The sequence below is a fragment of the Xiphophorus maculatus genome, chromosome 1, assembly GCF_002775205.1.
Source record: "Xiphophorus maculatus strain JP 163 A chromosome 1, X_maculatus-5.0-male, whole genome shotgun sequence".
NCBI lineage: Eukaryota > Metazoa > Chordata > Actinopteri > Cyprinodontiformes > Poeciliidae > Xiphophorus > Xiphophorus maculatus.
This window is the reverse complement of record NC_036443.1, coordinates 24,100,835-24,121,032: the sequence shown is the minus strand read 5'-3', so window position 1 is coordinate 24,121,032 and position 20,198 is coordinate 24,100,835. Positions and strand designations below refer to the sequence as shown.

Here is a 20,198-nt window from a genome sequence, read left to right as displayed (position 1 = left end):
AACTTGACAGGGCACACCTATGAAGTGAAAACCATTTCAGGTGACTACCTGTTGAAGCTCATCAAGAAAATGCAGAGTGTGTGCAAAGCAGTAATCACAGCAAAAGGTTGCTACTTTGAAGAAACTAGAATATAAGGGGTATTTTCAGTTGTTTTACACTTTTTTGTTTAGTGCATATTTCCACATGTGTTATTCATAGTTTTGATGCCTTCAGTGTGAATCTACAATGTCAATAGTCATGAAAATAAAGGAAACTCTTTGAATTAAAAGGTGTGTCCAAACTTTTGGTCTGTACTGTATATATATGAAATAATTCAGCAAAATTTCATGTTTTAACAAAAACAAACTTGGTTTATGCATATAGCACAGCAGTGTGAAGTTCATTGTATCTCCCCTTTTCCACGGTCCTCCTTACCGTAGGTGTATGATGCTTGACAGCTGTTCTACGTCTCCCAGGTAGCTGGCTAGCCAGTTCATGGTGGTGCTGACCGCCGATGTGTCTAAAGGCCCAGAGTCTGCAGCGCTGAAGTTCTCCCTTTTGATTCTTTCTGGTGTTGCTTCAATGATTTGTTCTGCCAGAGTCATCATGTTTACCTGTTGGTTTGAGAAAAACAAAGATGACTAATGTCAGCACCTATCTAGTAAATTTTCGTCACGATAATATATGCATGCAGACTACTTATGCGTACTTGTTTAATGCTTTTGGCCCTGAGACAATAATTTGGGATTTTAATAATAGGACGGAAGATAATAATAATAAAAGTGAAATTGCTAGAGGCTAGAAATACTTAATCTGTTGGAGGAGTAATTAGACTGATATGGATGTCTGAAAGGATTTCTTGGCTGTTGAAGACAATCAATGAGTAGAGTTTATTATGCAGTGATGGTCACTGACATGGTGCCAAGCTGCTTTGTTGTATATTACCTACCAAATGCAGGAAGTGCTAATATTGTGCACCCATACAGCACCCTACTTCTGATAGTACACATGCTTTGCAGAAAATCAATTCATGTCTGCACATTTTCACTAAATTTTAATAAATATTGACAAATATGTTGGAACCACTTGAAAAAATAGGAAGAATTTAGTTTGAATAATACACATTTTTGCTCACCAGCAGAGACAGTATATGTAGATGGACTTCCTTTATTTTAAGTTGGAGCCTTTTTGCTAACTAAATCTTTTTAATATGGACAGTGTTAGATACAAGACAACATATTTCATTTTTATCAACCTTGCCTTTTGCTTTTATTCAAATTTTATAGCAAATAACACCACAAACACCCAGTGACTTTAACTCAAAAGGACACTTGAGCATATTAGTTCATGATACTTGGCTTTTTCGTAAAGAGTGTCCAAATCATATTCTTATTCTAGAGCAAGCAACAGAAAACTATTCAACCCAGAAACTGTGGGTTATTGTAGAACTTAAAAATTAATAAAGCTAAAGTTGGGGTCAACAAAGTTGGACAAAGACTCAAATATATCTTGCCACCATGCAGAGTGATCAAAATTTCAATTTTTCCAAGCTCACAATTAGAGACCTGAAGCAAATAGTGTGGCATCTGGAGGTCAAAAGTTTCCATAATAAAGATCAGACAACATTTACTTGTCAACCTGTTGGTTGTTTGGGAGGCATGTCAGGAAAAAGCCTTTTTATCCTATGTTCAGAGTTTGCACCAGCTGGATTTGGGGTGGAACAAGGGATGAAAATGTGGAAAAAACATCATGCCTCATAATGTATGAGGCATGATGTTAGAGGGCAATGCATTGCATCATAAAGTCCTTAAAAATAACCAGAGAGTTTTAACAAAAGTCTGGTGGACAGAAAATTTAAAATAGGTCATCAGTATGTCCTTCCAAAGGACAAAGAATGGAGATCTGAAGAGAGAAGCAGTGACTCTGGACTATTTAGAGAGATTGTGCTAAGAAGAAAGGATAAAAATGAAGATTTATTCCTGTTTGTCTGGCCCAAGTGGGTTGTGCAAAAATACTGCCAAATAATTGTCAGTGTGCGACCAATGCTTTGGTAAAAAACTATTTCTTAACATGCTTTTTTGAGTTGTAAAATTTAAATATAGATTTTAGTGAAAGATTAAGATTTCATTTCTTTCTTCTTTTCTCTATCGGGGTTGCCAATAAAAACAGTCCAGACGCTACAAAAACACAAAATCTTACCAAGTAGTTTTGATCTAGTTTCTAGTGTAAAGATCTTAATATATCAGATTTTTTTGTTTTGTCTTTGCAGTCTACTGTAAGTGTTGTCTCAGTTACTGTACAAGACTATGTATTTCATATCTGAAATAAAGTTGTCCAGATGTAGGTTCATCTGTTAAATTTATCCTTCTGCTGCAATATAGTTGGAGTTTACACACCAAGATGTGTGTAAACTATCTTGGTGTGAAAGAGTGAAAGAGCTATTTCACTCTTTTCTGCTCACCTGTAGGTCATCCATCTGCGTGAGACAGTCCTGATTCTCCAGGTCCTCTCGATACGACAGCAGTTCTGAATCTGCCATTTCTCTGTCCGCCATAACCAGCATGCCCAGCTGCTCCCGCTGCCGCAGTCGGTTGACCAGCTTCTCCTTTCCCAAACTGCTGCCTCCACTGATGCCCAGCGCTTTCTTCCCCATGCTGCTGTGGGAGAAACTCTCTCTGGAGTTCCACCTGGTTGTCCCAGTGCTGCCTCCTGTTGGTAGACTTTTGTCAGCGCTCAGGCCCTCCGCGGACATGCTCTTGGTGCTGGAGGACAGTTTGTGGAGCTGTTGCTGCTCCAGGCTCAGAGGAACAGACATGGGCTTGTCGGGTCGATTATGAAATAATTCCGGGTTAGGTTTATGTTTTTTAGCCAACGGGAGATCTCTTTGGCCCTCGCTGCTGTAGCAGTTAGAAGGTTCTGATCTCGGCCTTCTTAAATCTGCAAAATAAAAAAAAGATAAAGTGACACCATTAGCTGAAGATTCCATTATCACTTTTAAGTCAAGACTACAGACTTGCAAAATGTCAATGTACTCTACTGGATTTTATCTGACGTCAATGTGCTCTGATCAAAACCAGTTGACTGTAGCTCTGGCTGCATGTTTCAGGCTCAGATTTCAGATTTTCTACCAGGATTTGCTCTATTTTTAACTCTCTTCACCTTTTTTATATAAGCATCTTAGTACACTTGAATGAAGACAAAATTAACTTACAAGCAGCTTTTCAGCAAGATAAAGGAATCTGTTTGAAGTAGATTATTAAATATTGATAAAAAGTACTAGCTCCACTGGCAGCTCTTTTCACTTAAAAATGTTAAATGGAAAAAAAGGGAAAAATGATATAAATGAGAAAGAAATCTGCCAGTGGAACTAGTCCTTTTTGTCAATATTCAAGAATTACTGATTTAAAGCAAGTTCCTATGTCCTTTTAAAAGTTTACTAGCAAGTTTGTTTTGTCTTATTAAGTATCTTAGTATACTGAAATATCGGCATGAGAAACTAGACAAAAATGTCTGTAAAATGTGGTTTGCAGTGTATGTGACCTTCACAGCTAGTCAGTTGCACTGGTTTTTGATTTGGGTGTCAGAGTAAGTGCCACACTTTTTACATTTTTATTTAAAACAAATTACATGAACCATAAATCATTTGGTTTTCAGTCCACAATCATGTCTTGGCCTATTAAATAAAATTCCAATGAAACACATTGAGGTTTGTCACTGTAACATGGTAAAACTGAAAAACGTTAGCACTTCAGGTAGCGCACTTATCAGCAATCTTTCTGTAATCAGACTAACCTGGGTTGGGGCTGGTGGTGCTGGGTGTGGTTATTGTGTTAGCAGGACCTCCTTTCTTGCTGCCAGGTGCTACTATGCTGTCGTTTGCCCAGCTGACCATCCAGCTGTCGGAGGTGGGCGCATCGGGGGCTGGGGAGAAAGACATCCGAGTCGTTGGCGGTAGAGAGGCAGGCGGCTGCTGCTCTTCCCTCTGCAGTTGCTCCAGACACTCAGCCAGCTTGGTGTGGCCACGAGAGCGAGCAATTGACAGGGGCAGACGACCCAAGGAGTCTGGGATGGCAAGGGCCCGCCTGTCCCATTTATACAGGACGACTGCTGCCTCCAGATGACCAAGCGCACATGCCCACATCTGGATTGAAAACAGACAAAAGAACAGCAGCAAACAAGTCAGAAAAGTGAAAAGTTCTAATTTATAAACCGTTTCCTCAAAGGGAGAGCTTTGGTACTCACCAGAGGTGTACAGGAAAAGTGATCAACATTTAGAGGGTCCACTTCCAGCTCCAAGTCAATACTATCAGCATGCTTATTGCTGCATAAGAGAGAGAAAATGATATTTGTTGTGGTGCACTATTATGATGAATTACTGTGGCGGATGCTGGATAATTTCATTCTCACCGCCATTTGATGAGTGTCTGAATGAGGGTGGCATAGCCCTGGCCAGCAGCCAGGTGAAGGAGTGTCATCCCTCTGAAGGTCTTGGAGTGGATTAAATGTTTGGACTTGGCCCAGCAAGCTCTGCTCATCATCTTCTCACAGACCACTACAACACGGCTCTCAAAGGAGCTGCTGGCCTGCGTCTGGCCAGATGCACACTCAAAAACAAAACAGAAACTGCTATTAAAAAATATTTTGTTTCATGCAGTATTTGTATCAATAAGTGATAGAAAAGTTTAATGAATGTGCTTGGGTTCTGCCACGTGCAACAATAATCGTCCAGCATGATGAGGCTTTTTACCTGTGACTGACTATTGTTCCCTCCTCCGGCCCCTCCTCCACTACCTCCTCCTACTCCTCCCCCACCTCCGCCTCCTCCTGCTCCTCCTCCAGCGCCACCACTCCCCGCACTGCTTGTCTGCTGGTGGCTGGCCATCTCTGCCATCCTCCTCTCCATCTGCTCCAAGCGCTCCAGGATTGACATTCTGAACTGGTTATCTGGGCAGAAAGCGGGAGACAGAAGAAGAACGCGTCAGCATCAGCTGTGAGGAAACAAAAATGTCAGTATGCTCATTACAGCACCAAAAGTCCTTAATCCTGACAACGCAAATTATCACACAGTACGCACCACAAGCTGCACCAATATGGTGCTTTGAGGAGTTTCAGGGATGTCACTGTGGCAACAGGAGGCTTACAATCATCCATTTAGGAGCAAATGTCCAACTCCATTTTACAGAGGAAGCAAAGTTGATTAACCTACTATACAACAATAATCATTTTATAAATAACCTGTCCAGTGAAAATGAAAATGCTATTGATGAGAAACTTTAAAAAAAAAAAAATTACATTAGTAAACGGATAGAGTGCCCACGGACACCTCCGATTTGATCTTTCATGTACAACGGCTTTATAAAAAAATTATAAAAACAGATGAATTTCCAAGTTTTTCTAAATGTGAAAAGTCAGAATATTTACTATTGCATACAATAGGATGGATAATAAATAAATGACAATAGTATCATAATGACATATGATCAATATCAGCAGAAAGAACATCTTATGGAATGTTCAGCTAACGCACTTACTCTTTGGTTACCTAGCAACTCACTCACTCTCTGATTACCTAGCAACAACCTGTTGAGTAACATTGGGTGAAATAAGAAAATGAGTACAGCAGCTTGAGAAGAAAGTGTGGACTTTAAACCAAAATCTAATAAATAATTATCAATATTGGCTAAAATAAAATGCTTATATTGTAAAACGATTTCAGTCATATTGCCCAGCCCTAACATACACCAGTTATTGTGTTAAATTCTAAATGCCTTTTTGTTACATTTTATAAAGATTTTTTAATCAGATAAAAACATTTTGAACATTTAGTTCCTAGTTTTAAAACTTCCCCATTTAGTCTATAATTGCAGAGTGGAATAAGCATTGTTGTTATTTTTTATGCTGTTACATTTGCTTGATTAAGTCAGATGACAGTAGACCTTTGATTAACAATTACTTTTAAAGTGTAATTTAATTGATTACTGGCTCTGTTAATTATAAAGAAATACAGAATATATTAGTGTTGACTAATATTGAAATACTGAGAAATCTCCTTGGTTTTTGCATAAATGGGAAAAAATCGCTTAAGAAAAAAAAAGAATAGAAAAAAGATATATTTTTGATAGATTACACAGCCGATTAATTTTTGAACTTTAAAAAAATTTGACCAAAGTTAGTCACACTAGACATCCCATCAGTCAATTGTAAATGACTTTCTACATTACACCTCTTTTACAGAGCTGTTAAGCTCCAGGGCACGCACGAAATTTGAAAGACAGCACACTTCAGACAAGACTCTAGAGATACCATTCTACTGAAGGTCTTTTCCAGCTGATTAGATACAACCCATTATGGCCCTGTTCCCTGCACCTGTTTGGAAAAGAGATTAAGAATCTGACAGGACAACATAAATCAAAACCTATACAGCTATCTCAGGTCCTTGAAAAAACAACCTTTCCCACATCAAGATGGATGGAGGTGCATTTGATGACAGGAATTGAATTTTACTAGAGGTTTGTGGCGATCAGAGAGGTTATACTGCCACAGATATGACATCTGTGCAACAAAAAACTATATTTTTTATAATACAACAAAATTTACAAAAAACATGTCAAGAAATCTGATCATATATTGATTCTATTAAGTGAGTGATTTTAAGAGCTAACGTTCTACCTAGATTCCCCTGTCATTGACTGCGTTGTTGTTTTTCATCAGTCTTTACAAAACCTTTTAAGCCTTCTTGGCTGTATATTCTCCTCAGGTATACCTTTCATGCTCTGTGTAGCTTCCTTATGCAGCATCCCCTTAAAAGGATACTTCACATAATTGGTGGCTAAGATTAAAAATCATTTGGGTCCAATGAATTAAAGCCTTTTTAGTCTAGACAAAAAAAAAACAATTCCATAAGTAAATCTTAAATTACTTATATTTATTATTGTAATCTTATAATCTTTACTCTCCCTCCATCTGAATGAAACAAAATATATTCACCACATATACACATCACCCCTTTAAGATTTAAATAAATTATACTGCAATGTTGCAGCAACTAACAGATTGCTATACAACATTTCAGGCTAATCTGTACAAATACAAATTCACTCACTTCTGCATGCTAAATGCTTGAAGGGATGCTAGCCTGACCTGCTTTTTTATTATTTCAGCTAATAACTAACTGCACTACCTGACCACTTGGGGGCAATCACAGAAGATGCTCAGTTGATTCCCACAGATAAATCCCAGAATGAGATAGTGATGGCATAGCGTATGTAAAGAACTGTAAAGCGCTTTTTATTTTCATTAACATCAAACATGGTAAGAAGGAAAACAGTATGTCAGCAGTTTAAAATGACAAAATTACATTTCTCCTTTAATTTCTAAACAACATTGTGTAGCAAACTTCATGATCTTTGCTAAAGAGTTTTAGACTTAATTTGTGTTAGTAGACCGGACTTTATTGGTAGCTCGGGTCTTTCACCAGCAAAGTTATCAAACTATCCCACTAATAAAGAGTTTAACTTTAATATGCTTTATAAAGACAAAAGTTTGTATTCTCATTATCAATACAGACGTTTCGAGCAGGTGCAGGACATGTTGTCACTTCAAAAATGGGTAAATTTCTAGTTTTCTGCTAAACAGCACTTTACATTTTGCTGTTTAGCAATTCACTAATCTTTAAACTGGTTGGGAATAAATAAAAATATTTATAAATATTTTATAAATAAAAAAAATTGCAGCTCATAGATGGTCCGGTTAAACAAAACAAAAAATGGGCACTTTATGAGCATCAGAGTGCATGTACACACTCTTAAGGTATGCCATGTACAGACAGTGGACAGAGAGCCCACTGCAGCAGGGAGTATAGAAGACTGCATTAGCATTCTCCATTTAGCTACTATGAGGCCGTTTCTGTGGCAACCTGCTGCCGAGTGGTAACTAGGCGACAAGAGAATGGCTGTGTGTGTATGCCCTGCCTGTGTGCTATTGGCTTATTGATGAAGGGGAGGAGAAGGACCCAGTATACAAGACAAAATGTAGATAGACAAACAATAAAAATTAAATTTATAAGTCTTTTCCTGCATGCCATTTCTTTCCAGCGCTGATGCATTAGGGACCTGATGGTTTGAGGTGGGGAGCCTTCACAGCATGACCCGGTGACATTTGCGCTTTATGGTGTCTTGGCACCCCCAGCTAAAGGCTCCATAGAGAGCTAATGTCACAGTGAGACACAGTAAAGGAGGTCAAGTAGCTTCTATCATTGGGAAGAAAAAGCATAATGCCACTGGCTGATAAATTGCTGCTCTCTGTGACAGTATGCTGCACTGTGAAAAATGGGCTGAAAGAACAACAATGAGGCCCCTGCCTTTAATTCCTCTGTGTGCTGTACACTACCTAGGTGAGCATCCTGTCAGATCAGCATGTCATTTTCATAATAAACAGCAAACTGCTCAGAGTGTTTGTACAGCTTCCCATTAGGCCGTATTTATCTTTGCCCATTAACATATTGGCTTGTGGACGGTAGGGAGGTGAGGAATTGCCAGCCTACTCTGGTCTGAGTGCAGGAGTTGAGAGGGGAGTCAAAAGGTAGAGGCACATGCCTTCATATAAGGTTGTGCTCTCATTTTGCTTTCGCCTAATCGGTGGGAAGAGATACAAACGCAGAGATGGAGGGAAAGAGTCGGGGATAGTTAGCAGTAGGCTGACATGTCTTTGTTCAGACCCAGTGCTGCAGTGTGCTGCAGTGCAGATGATGTCATCTCCACCTGCTGCCTGCTGCTCCAAATGCGATGCACGTCCACTGCAGAGGGAGGATGGGGGTAGAGACGAGTGGGAGGAGACAGGGAAGGTGAACAGCCAAACGGTACTGTAACAACGCTGTGACGCCATGAGGGCCCTCCCCCTCTCTGGTTTACTCCCTTGTGACAGTGCACGGTTGCAGACGTGGTCATTGTCACACATTACGACCAGATTTTCACAAGGTATTTTAAAACAGCCCTGCCTGCAAAAAATTTACTAAAAACTCTCTGTAAGAAATTTAAAGTGTGCTCTTTCAGTCAGGTTGAATGTAAAATTAGTGGTTTTTATAAAGTTTCTGTAGATGAATGTGGAGATTTATTCTCATACTTTTATTGGAATGCCATAATCTCCTACCATAACCAGACAAACATTTACTCGCATTTCTTTTTAACATTGCATTAAAATAGAAATTACCTCCCTACTTTACTGAATTAAATCCCAAACATTACAATCTCAACCCTCTGTGGACCCGAACTCATTCAATTCCAAGTTATGCAAAAACATAATTTACTGAAAATTAAACTAATCAAAACTAATCAAAAAACTAACACAGCTAAGATTGGAAATATTTTTCTACGTAAGTGAATATGAAATTGTAAATGATGACCCGATTATATGTTGCATACTTTCCTATGTGTATGTAGCTATAAGTTTCTTTCCTTGAGGCAATCTGGATTGATCTCAAAGATAAAAAAACATGAAACTCCAGCAAGAGGCACAACTGAAATATGGGGCTGCGGGCCCCGAGGGCTCTGGAAATCACACAGCATCAATTCAGAAATCTACAAGCTAAAAACCACTTAAAATCTTTTGTTTGATTTTCATGTTAAACTCTAATAACTTAAACACTGCTATTTTAACAATTTCTACTTCCTGAGTCTGAGCTACAGTGAGTTCATATTCTAATTGTCAGATTTAAATTCTAGTATTGCAAATCACCCTAGATGTTTGGTCTAGTATCTAGTGCAAATATTTTAGTGCACTTGAAATACGACAACAAAACTAACTTTAAGTAACTTTCCAGCAAGATATAGATGCTCATTTTGAGTAAGTAAATTATTGATACAAAAATCACTAAGCATTGGTGCCAATTTATTTCATTTAAAGTGAAATAATTTGCCAGTGGAGCTAGTACTTTAAAAAAAATCAATATTAAGGACTTATTGATTTAAATCAAGCTTCTACATCTGTCTGAAAAGTTACTTGTAAGCTAGGTTTGTCCTATTTCAAATGTAGTAACATCTTTGCTCTAGAAACTAGATGATCAAAAATATTTGGTAAGATTTTGTGTTTTTGCAGCTCGGACTGTACAGGAGCAGCTTCACTAAACAAAACTAAGCAAGTTAAATGAGGAAACCACAAAGATTATAATATAATTCAAATTACCCTGAGCTTTACAGAGCAGTAAGAAAAAATAATTTGCACTGGGATAAAAGTATGCAAAGTGTCTGTAAATGACCTGCTTATTTTTACTCAGGGGAGATAAATATCCCTAAATAAATAAATTTGAAATGAACTTTTTACCCAAGGACTACATAATCTGTAAACAATGTGAAGTGATTGTCGAGCAAAACATCAAAAGTGAGCTATAGAAAATGATGTTTACTCAAAGTCTAGAGAAAGGGAATGAACTGATGTGACTCTGATAAATCTCCCAGCAGGAGTTAACTCACTTATTTTGATTTGATCACAGGATCATAAGTTACATGGCCTAAACAGAGAGCTGCTGGAACTGGTTTAATATTTACAAAGAAATATTACATAAAATTTGCATTTTAATAATTTTTCACATCTACATAATTATTTAAAAGTACCTAATAGAAATAAACTGATCCAAAATGACTTGTTATGGGGTAAAAACAATTAACAGATTGTAAATTGAGGTAGGATTTGAGATCAAGTTATTTGGTAACTTTATCGGGATACTTTAAATTCACCCTGATTAGAATAGTAAAACTATCAACGAGCAACAAATGTAGATATGTTTCTAAATTATATTCTATTAAAATTTTTGGTTAAGTTCTGTTTGTTTACACAGCACCAAGTCACAGCAAATTTCAGCTGAAGTCGCTTTACAAGACAAACAGATCCAATTCATATCTAATGGCTCCATTTTAACAGGAGGAAACATTCAGCAGAAACTCAGTATGAGTGACCCTGTGCTGCAACCAAATTTAGCAAAAGAGGAGAAACTGAGAAAGTCACAGTTTGTTCGAGGAAAATCTCTCTAATCAGTTTCTAAGTATTGTAGTTTAAGGTGTTCTTTATGGGTTTTTATAATATTTGTGACAAGGCATGACTGCTGTTTTCTTAACTCCAGGTTCTGTCAAAGGGCACCGGAGCCCTGAGAGAGAAGCAAGGATCAGAGGACTTTCTATGGTATAATCTACAGTGGTCTACAATATCTGATCAATGACAGCTCTAGGACATGGCAGCAGCTTCTCATGAGACAGGTTGATATACTCAGGGATAAGGGAATAAAGGACAGCGCTGCTTATTAAGACCCAGCAGAGCCTAATGTCAGAGCAAAGGGGCCACAGGAAGAAAGTAGACAGCAGGGGAAGAGCGAGAGTAAACCAACACCAGAGTGAAAGGAAAAGAGAACAGGACAGGAGACAAGAAGAGGTTCATGAAGAGGAATAGGGGAAAATAGAAAAGGGCAGGAATTACAGTGCATGACAAGACGGGGTCTGCTGGTGAAGCAGGATGGAGAATTTAGTTGACCCTACTTAGAAATGTCAAGGATGAGAGCAGGCAAACTATTACTGGAGTGAACTACAACTGCTGGAGTGGAGCTGGAGAGTCTAAGCACAGATTTATGGACCTTACTGTTGTACCATTTCAACAGTAAATCACTGAAATTAACAAGTCTTTACCACATAATGTCAATACACAGCACAGAACAAAAACCTCGACAAACAACCACATCAATTTGACTTTGGAATAAATTGCATTTCCGCTTGCCATACTTTGGGTTTGTTATTGAAGAAAGGCTGTCATCTTTCAACCTGAAAGAGCTCACTTCTGATTGACTATGACGGAACATCTTTAATCCTCACATCCCAACCTCTGGTCCTGTTCATGCCAATCAAGTTCAGAACTGAACCTCATTATCTTCCTGCAGCTACGCACATCCTCCGATGTAAACCCTATGGAAGGACCAGAGGCCGACCTCCCTCTGGGTCTTTGTGTGGGCTGATTGACAGGGGCTAGTATTTGTGACCATGGAGAGGAAGAGGCCACACCATCTGTCAGCCGCCCTCGCAGCTGGAAGACATGGCAGTGTGCGCATCAAAGACATACTATCCTCGCTTTAAGTTCTTCTAAGAGCAGTGATTGAGTAAGATTTTAATTGCTCAAAGATCAAGACTGTGTGTCATGTAACTGAGATATCCATAATTTGTTTAGAATCTATTTGTCCAATCATCTGCTATTCGGTTTCTTTAACTTGTGGCCAGCGGTGGGACGGGACGCAGGGCACACCCTGAGCGGATGGTTCATCTGATGTATTACAAGGTTTGGAGACAGACAAATGCAATAATATTTTTAAAGGTGTAGTTTTAGATCTCTCTGCAGCTACAGAGAGATCTGTGCCTTGTAAATGGAGTCACATCCCTGAAACTTTTATATATTTGTAATCTTATTACCCAAAAATCGGAAACTTGGTTCCTGCAAGTTTTATCAAGTGCCCCTGCTCTAACACCTGATTAAAAATAATTTAATTCTCATTCAATTTTTATTTCAGTCAAGTGACTTCAACAATGAAAACATCTAAAACATGCAGGAGACAAACTTTCCCCTAAGATGCACCAACACAGAGTAGCACATAACTGTGAAGTGGAAGGAAAATGGTTTTACATACTTTTTTTTCAACAAATACAAATCTTAGATTTTAGTCTAGTCCTCAGTACTTTAACACTCCTAAATAAAAGCCAGTGAAAACTTGCATTTAGATGTGACATATTAAGTTAAGATGCGTCATATCAGAATAAATTAGCACCACATATCAGGGAGGTCAGAGATAGAGAGATAAACTTAAAACATCTCAATGAGCGATATTAAATCCGCAATCCAAAAATGGAAAGAATATGGCTGAACTGCAAACCAAAGGAGCTCTAAACTGAGAAATTAGAGAGGCAGCAGAGAGATGTTTAGTAAATCTGGAGGAGATTTAGTGCTCCCAATTTTTTGGCCTTACCTTTTCTAGTTTACAAATGTGGTATTTATGAAAATCTTGCAGGAAGAAAGTCCATATTGAAAGAAACCCATAAAAAGTCCTGTTTCCTGTTTTCCACAAGTCATGTGGTGAACACAGGAAACATGTGGAAGAAGGTGCTCTGGTCAACTGACACCTAAAGCAAACATTTAAAATAGTTTTTGTCACACATAAAGCAGTCATGTGCAATGAATTACAGTATGTGTTGTAAAGAGGCTCATTTGTCAGATTAAAAGTACCTTATGAAAACCGCAAACATTAGTAAACATCCATTTCAATAAGCCCAAATTTCTGTATTAAAACTTAATTTATTAGTTCAGATATTGTATTGGATGATTGTTTAGATATTGTAATTTGAACGTAGTGTTTTCATTAAATACAGGTGGAAAATCTTTCTTATTAACAGGAATGAAGGCTGTAAAATATGAGTTGATGTGTAATTACTTGAATGTGTTTCACTTTGGGAATTGAGTTACTAGCATAAATATTTTTTTTTCAATAATATTCTAGTTTATTGAATGAGTCTGCATATATGGCACAAGAAATAACTATTTCACCCTGAACTCACCATTAAAAGTGGTGGCAGTATTATGCTGTGGAGCTGGTCAGAATTAGTAGGAAGATCAATGGCGATAACCACAGAGCATTCCTGGATGAAAACCTGTCAGAAGTTGCCACTGACTAAAAGCTGAGGAGGCGCTTCACTTAAAACCACAACCCCAAGCACTGATGACACTAGACTAATTTAAATCACATTAATGTGTTTGAATGGCCCAGTCAAAGTCCAGATATAAAGCAAACTGAAAATTTGAAGCAAAAGTTGAGGACTGATGTTCACATATGTTGTGTATCCAATCAGATTGAGCTTGGCTAAAGAAAAATGGGCAAACATTTGACTTTCTAGAGGCGTGAAGCTGTTAGAGACACAGCTCAAAACATCTTTAACTAGAGTCTGCAACGTTTTCATTCAGGGGGGTGGAATACAGTTGTAAGCCATAATTTTAAGATTTTTATTTAAAAACAAAAAGAAAGAAAAAGTAAAACAATAGTCCCTTTTCTTTCTCCTTCACAATTTTGCAATATTTCTGTAGTTACCACATATGAACCATAAGGTTTACCTAACAGAAAACCTGTAAATACAATATGGACGTTTGTGATGAATACAGCATTTTAAGGGACAAACAGGCATTTAGCCTCACCTCACTTGTTGTGCATAAAAACATAAAAAAGCCACCTGTGAATTATTATATCTGTTGCAATGCGTATATGCTGCATTTTATTTTTCACCAGTTTAGCCAGATATTATAATAATCTCTAACAAGAGTCAAAGGTGTTCAACACATCTCATCCTCTTCTTCTGGCATTTATCCAGTTATATAAGTCAATATGAGTGCAGTCTGGACACAATAGATTCAGTGTGTCACACTGAAAGTAAAATGCCAAGAGAGGAGACCCAGGGGATTTACTGTCATCTGCTTTTATACTAATGGAGTAATTGTATTGGCTTTTTGTCTTAGGAACAGGACAAGCTGTATTTTCCAGATGTTCAGTAACAAGTGCATTTCATTTAGCTTCCTGTTTATGCAAACAAATGGCATGAGCTTGAATTATACAGCCGCAGACAGAACAACTTAAGATGAGAGCAGGAATTATTTTAAAAATGAAATGTCTCAATAAATAGAGAGAGAGCTCAAGGGGCGACATACTGCTGGCTAAATGAAGCCCCATATGTTTAATCCTTATAAGCCTCAATATTAATCTTTTTTCAACAAATCATTGTAAATTCAAGTTTAACTTTCATTCTTATGTTAGAACAGCAAACAAATAAGAAATTGTGAAGGCGTCAACGTAATTTTGAAACTATACAATTTATATGGTGGCCCTGAGGTGCCACAAATTCAAAAACACAACATTAACATAGCACAATTACAATTTACCAATAGACCACTGTTAAAGTATGTGTGTGTTCATCAATAAAAATAATTTATCAGATTCAGCTGTATCAAATGTAATTATTGTGCCCCAAAACAATTAAATAATCACATCAAAAAGTTTTTAACATTGTCATTATTATTTTTTTTATTCCTAAATATAATAGTGTGTGAGAGATTCTGTCAGTGACATTCATTAACTTAAAATACTTTGCAGAACGGCACTTTACGACGTTCGGCCCATTCACTTGTATTAGCTTGCTGCTAGATAAGCCACTTTCAATATGGCGGACGCTATAAAGTATCGCAACAACGGGCCGACCCGCTCAAGCAATAATTTCCAGTTCAAAAGAACTGTCATCCAATCAGCGATCTCTCAGGTCTCCAACTGGAACATACCCTTTCCGTTTTGTTAATGTTGTAGTGCTTCGTTAATGAACTTCGTTAACTGTGTTTTTGAATTTGTAATTGTGCTTTCTTAATGTTATTGTGCTTTTGTAATTGTGTTATGGTATTGTTGTTATGTTTTTGAATTTGTTGAAGTGGTTTGCACCTCAGGGCCACCGTAAATTTATCTTTGGGAAATCTGACTCAGAGTTAGAACCTCTTTTTGAAATAAAAGTGCAAATGACAAACTTCAAAACAAAACTTATAGCTAGAAAGGAGAGACAACTGGAACCGCATGGACATGGAGTGAGTAAATCATATTTTAGATTACACATGCATATCCTCAAAAGCACACAGAATTATGGCAATAAAATCCAGAGTAGTAATCTTCACACAAGCTTTACGCATGATTTAAACTCACTTCCGTTCATCTATGCAGCGCTAGCTTACAGAAAAAGTCATCTGAGGACACTACACAGAAAAGGTAAACAACTACAATTTATCGTAGTGATGCTACACTACTATACTTCCACAATGAATAATAGAATATCTACGGAAAACATTGTTTTTCTCTATTTTTAAGAAAGAAAACCCAGAAGGCAACTTATATGCATGAGAGAAGTCAGTCATAGTAAGAATACTATCTATACTTAGATGATTCAGGGTTACTGGGTACATATGAACTGGCACAGGGCACTTCATTCCTATAGCACCTTAATGCACAGTTCAATTCGAATCATCGTACTCCTGCTCCTCTGCTGTGCTTTATCACCTGCAGATGGAAAAAATTCCCATGACATTGCTGCTGTTAGCAGATCTACAACTACAATTACTCCTTCTGTCAGTACAAGTAAAACCAGAGGAGCTGTTACACGAACAACTACTACAGTGGTTAGGTTCGGTAGTCACACTTCATAAAAGCTCCAAGTTACAATCCATAAAAAAACTTAACAGAACTAGTGAACCATGCAGCTCTGGAAAAAATAAGACCAATGCAGTTTTTTTGCCATCAGCATCTCTACACGAATGACATTATATTCTAGAATTTTTGTTCAATTGCAACACTGATCATCTGAACCCAAGAGCATTGTGAAAATCTGCCAAGACTCATGTTACTCCATCTAATATTTATTTTTAAACTCTTACTTAGCTTAAACATTAGTGTTGTGTTTTAAAAGTGAATACAAAAGTTTTCTCAGCAATATTTGAGGTCTGAAAACACTGATTTTTTTGTAAATAAATGCCAGAAACTGGATTTCTATTTGGTAGGAATGATGTCAGTTTATTGAATAAAATAAAAATATAAATTAAGCTACATATTTTGTTGTAGTCTTTACACATTTTCCAGAGCTGTGCTTTAAAAGACAACATTTCTGCCACCTCCAAAGTCTTCTGTCCTCAACTGTTTTCTTTTAAAACCAGAAACTGATTTTCCTCAAAGCAGAGGCAAGGCATGGTCGACTCCCGATACTATTATCATGCATAAGAAATAAACAAAACTGTGCAGCCTTTTTGTTGCTGGCTTTCGGGCAACAGTGCAGTAAATGCATTTAGTTTACTGCACCATTACTGGTAAACATTGCACATGAGCAACAGGTAGGTAATGCACAAGAAGAATCTTCATGTAACTAGTTTGGAAAAGTCTGGCAAGCAGAAACTACGGAGATAAAGCTGTAAAAGTCTTTGTTCACGGCTGTGTGGTGCTGAAAGCGGTCTGAGCTGTGGAGAATCTCAGCAGCCACACACATGGCCCAGATAAACTCAGCCGAGCTTATGGATGCGACAAGCCTTCATTGCGCTATAGGGCACAACAACACGTGAAACTGCACCTGGGTCACGCTGACCCTTTGGTTATCACCATCCAGATAGAAACACCCGGAGAAATAAGTATTTGGAAAATATGCACCCTGAAGCATAACTTTAAAAGAAGACCGAGAATGTTTTTTTTTTTTTTAAGTTTCGGAGGTCGCCCTAAAACGCACGAAGCGCAAGTCGTGAGTCAGGAGTTGCTTAGTCTGAGCGCTTTGACGCATGAAACAGTTGGTAAGCATGTGGCCGAAACAACTCCGCTACAGCACTGCCACTACAGGAATACAGTAAAACAGAATAACTCTGCATGCGGCGCTCAACGAAGAAGAAGAAAAAAAACGTGGAACTTGTGGCATACACAATAGGCAACCCAAAGACAACACAATCACAAGACAGCACAGCACTACAGTTATAAGGTTGAGCTCAACACTTCTAACCTTCTATTTTATTTTCCATTGGCAGAGTCCACCTTAATGCCAAAAACACAGCCCCTTTGTCTGTTTGGAAATGCAGGTGTCATTCACTGGCATCCTGACCCAGAGAAGTCCAAGCAGGGCTGCGTTTCTTTCAAACCTGCCACTCTAAAGCATGCTGCTACCCGTAGAGGAAAAACAACAGAAAAAACCAGCATATATATCCTTGGTGTAGACTGAGTCTGACTCTCAACAGATCACTCGTCAACAATAGAACAAAGTGAAGGAAAAGAGCGGCGTGCAGAAAGAAGGAGAAGAAGACCGCTCATGCTCTTCCTCCTCTAATAGCCCACTCCTCCTCCTGCTGCTCTCCTCTTCACTTTGTTTCACCTCGCGCACATGCACGCTCTCCTCGTGTTTCTAGTAGTCGCTGCGACCCCCAGCCTGCAGTAAAATGACAAATACCGCCGCGAGGAAAACGTTGTGCGCACGTGCAGCCGGTAAACAGACGCCCTGATTCCCGCTTTGTTGCGTTTCCTTCAAGAGTCGCGCTCCGCAACTACTCGCTCTTTTAAATTTTATATATAATTTTTTTTTTTTAAGAAATCGCAGTTCCAGCAGATTTGTTCAACTAAAATCGAACCAGATTTTTTTTTTTGGTGCGCCCTCACACGAAGTCTCTCCCACACTGGAGGAAACGCGTGAAAAGCGTTTCTTCCCGCAGCGCGATCTGATGTTTTAAACCAGAGCCACTTCTAACCGCGGGAGTTTGCCATGTTTACCCAAACACGCCCACTCCTCCTCGGCGCCTGCATTGTGTGTACACGCTTTGCCATTTGTCATGCCTCGGTACAGTCAATAAGGCTCTCTTAATCACTGACGGTCAGCTCGTCTCCGAGCGGGGCTCTAATTCTGCCGCCGCTCGGCTCGCCGGATCTGGGATCGGGGACTTTATGTGGCAGCGGCTCTGCGGCTCCGAGAGCTTTTCTGTCCTGCCTATGGCTCCGTACCTGCAGTGCTGCAGAGAAAAAGCGCCCCTTCCCCCACTCTGCATTATGACAAATCAAGGCAGGCAGGCAGCGGTGCCATTAGCACATCACAGCACAGTTAGTCTTCCATGGGAGAGGAAACTCACAGAGCCGAACGGCACACCGCTGCGGACCCGCACTAAATATTGACACGAATGCCGCTTCGCCAGACCCACAGCCCGTTAATCAGTAGACTGACTATAGAAGCTTGGGAAAGGAAACAGAGGCTGCCACATTAGTGTCTCTGGGAGTCACGGTGTCTGTTGTGCCTCCAAACAGGGCATAATAGTTGTAAGGAGTGCAAATAGCGACACTCTACCCTGACAAACGCGGATTTAATGGTTACTAGAGCGGACAAGATCCACAAGGATTCAAGCTTTAACAAACTTACTGTCAACCCACGTGGATTTTTAAAGCGCGCTCAGCAACAGTTGCTTTCCACGCAGTGTGGTGCTGAAGCACTGTCTCACACACGCTGCCTGCTGGAAGCTCCTTATTTATTTTAGGCCAAGTCCGATTCCATCTATTCACTTAGAAATTTTTAGCTCTTATTTAGACATGAGCCATGTACAGACTGGGTTAAAAAGTTATGGTTTCAACTTCTAAAACCCTGAGTCATGTGGTTTAAGATGCCAGAAAGTGTCACAGGCTTCTAAAACTGTATGGAGTATGATGTAATGCAGTGTATCCTGCACTGCTCCAGCCCAAACTGTTACTGCACACTGCCAGTCAGTTGGCTTAAAGCAGACTCCTACACTTTGCTAATAGATGAAAGAAAGACCAACTCAGCTTTCTGGAAATATTTGATTTAGCAAAACACTTCGTCACTCATGGGGAGGAAGCTGCAGTGGCATCCATCATTCTTTTTAAGATAACACAGATGTACAGCTGGGAAGATACAAGCAGAATTTTAAAGCAGCTGACTGCAGTCTGGCTAGCCAAAAAACTAGAAATAAATTGCCTTCCAGTATTATATTCTTGTGATCACATTACTCGTGATGCTTTTTCAATAGAGGTATGGAAAAAAAGAGCAATCAAATTCTACTAAACAACTTCTCAAGTTTTAAGGAATAAAAACGCTGAGATTTTCCATCATATCTCTTGGAATGGTTCTAAGTTTTATTAATGAGATACCATAGAGAGCACCAGAGTAACTCGAGTTGCACAGTAGTGCTGCTGCTTTCCAACCTATAGCTGCATACTTCTAGTCAGCTGGCTGATAGAAAGCCCCTGAACATTTCTGTCGCAAAAAAAGAGAAGCGTGGCCAATTGGTCTTATTAAAATAAACTACAGTAGGCAGTTTTTAGCTTTGTGTCTGTAAAGCAGCCGACTGCAGGCTGACTACAAAAAGAGACGGTAATTAGTTAGAGCTAATTCACCTTTCATAGCAGCTTCTTATACTTGTGCCACTTTAGCATACTGGCAAATGTGTATAACCAACAATTAAGCTACTAAGGAATATGAGCATTATAGGTGTTAGGGGCATCCTGACTGTTATCGTGGATCAGTGGAAGGGCTTTGTAGCTCATGAAGGCAAATATATAACATGCTTGGTAACAAAGGGCTTTAAACTTTATTTTTAAATATAATTACTGATCTGAAATATTTTTTCAACTATACATTTTTAATGGTGAAACATT

The 20,198-nt window shown here is 38.8% G+C and overlaps 1 protein-coding gene across 10 annotated transcripts in view; it reads right to left on the bottom strand.

The window, feature by feature from the left end:
* Positions 1 to 20,198, bottom strand: part of LOC102236405 (calmodulin-binding transcription activator 1-like) — a 386,596-nt gene that overhangs the window by 8,363 nt on the left and 358,035 nt on the right. For 9 of the 10 annotated variants that reach the window (XM_023330191.1, XM_023330195.1, XM_023330168.1 and 6 more), the window contains 6 exons: positions 4,728 to 4,924; positions 4,388 to 4,584; positions 4,223 to 4,301; positions 3,773 to 4,121; positions 2,442 to 2,917; positions 416 to 594 (listed from right to left, as the gene is read on the bottom strand). In XM_023330191.1, coding sequence (XP_023185959.1) covers positions 416 to 594; positions 2,442 to 2,917; positions 3,773 to 4,121; positions 4,223 to 4,301; positions 4,388 to 4,584; positions 4,728 to 4,924 — 1,477 coding nt within the window. Of the gene's footprint in view, positions 1 to 415; positions 595 to 2,441; positions 2,918 to 3,772; positions 4,122 to 4,222; positions 4,302 to 4,387; positions 4,585 to 4,727; positions 4,925 to 17,553; positions 18,254 to 20,198 lie in introns of those variants that run through there. The other variant, XM_023330199.1, reaches the window with a different exon arrangement.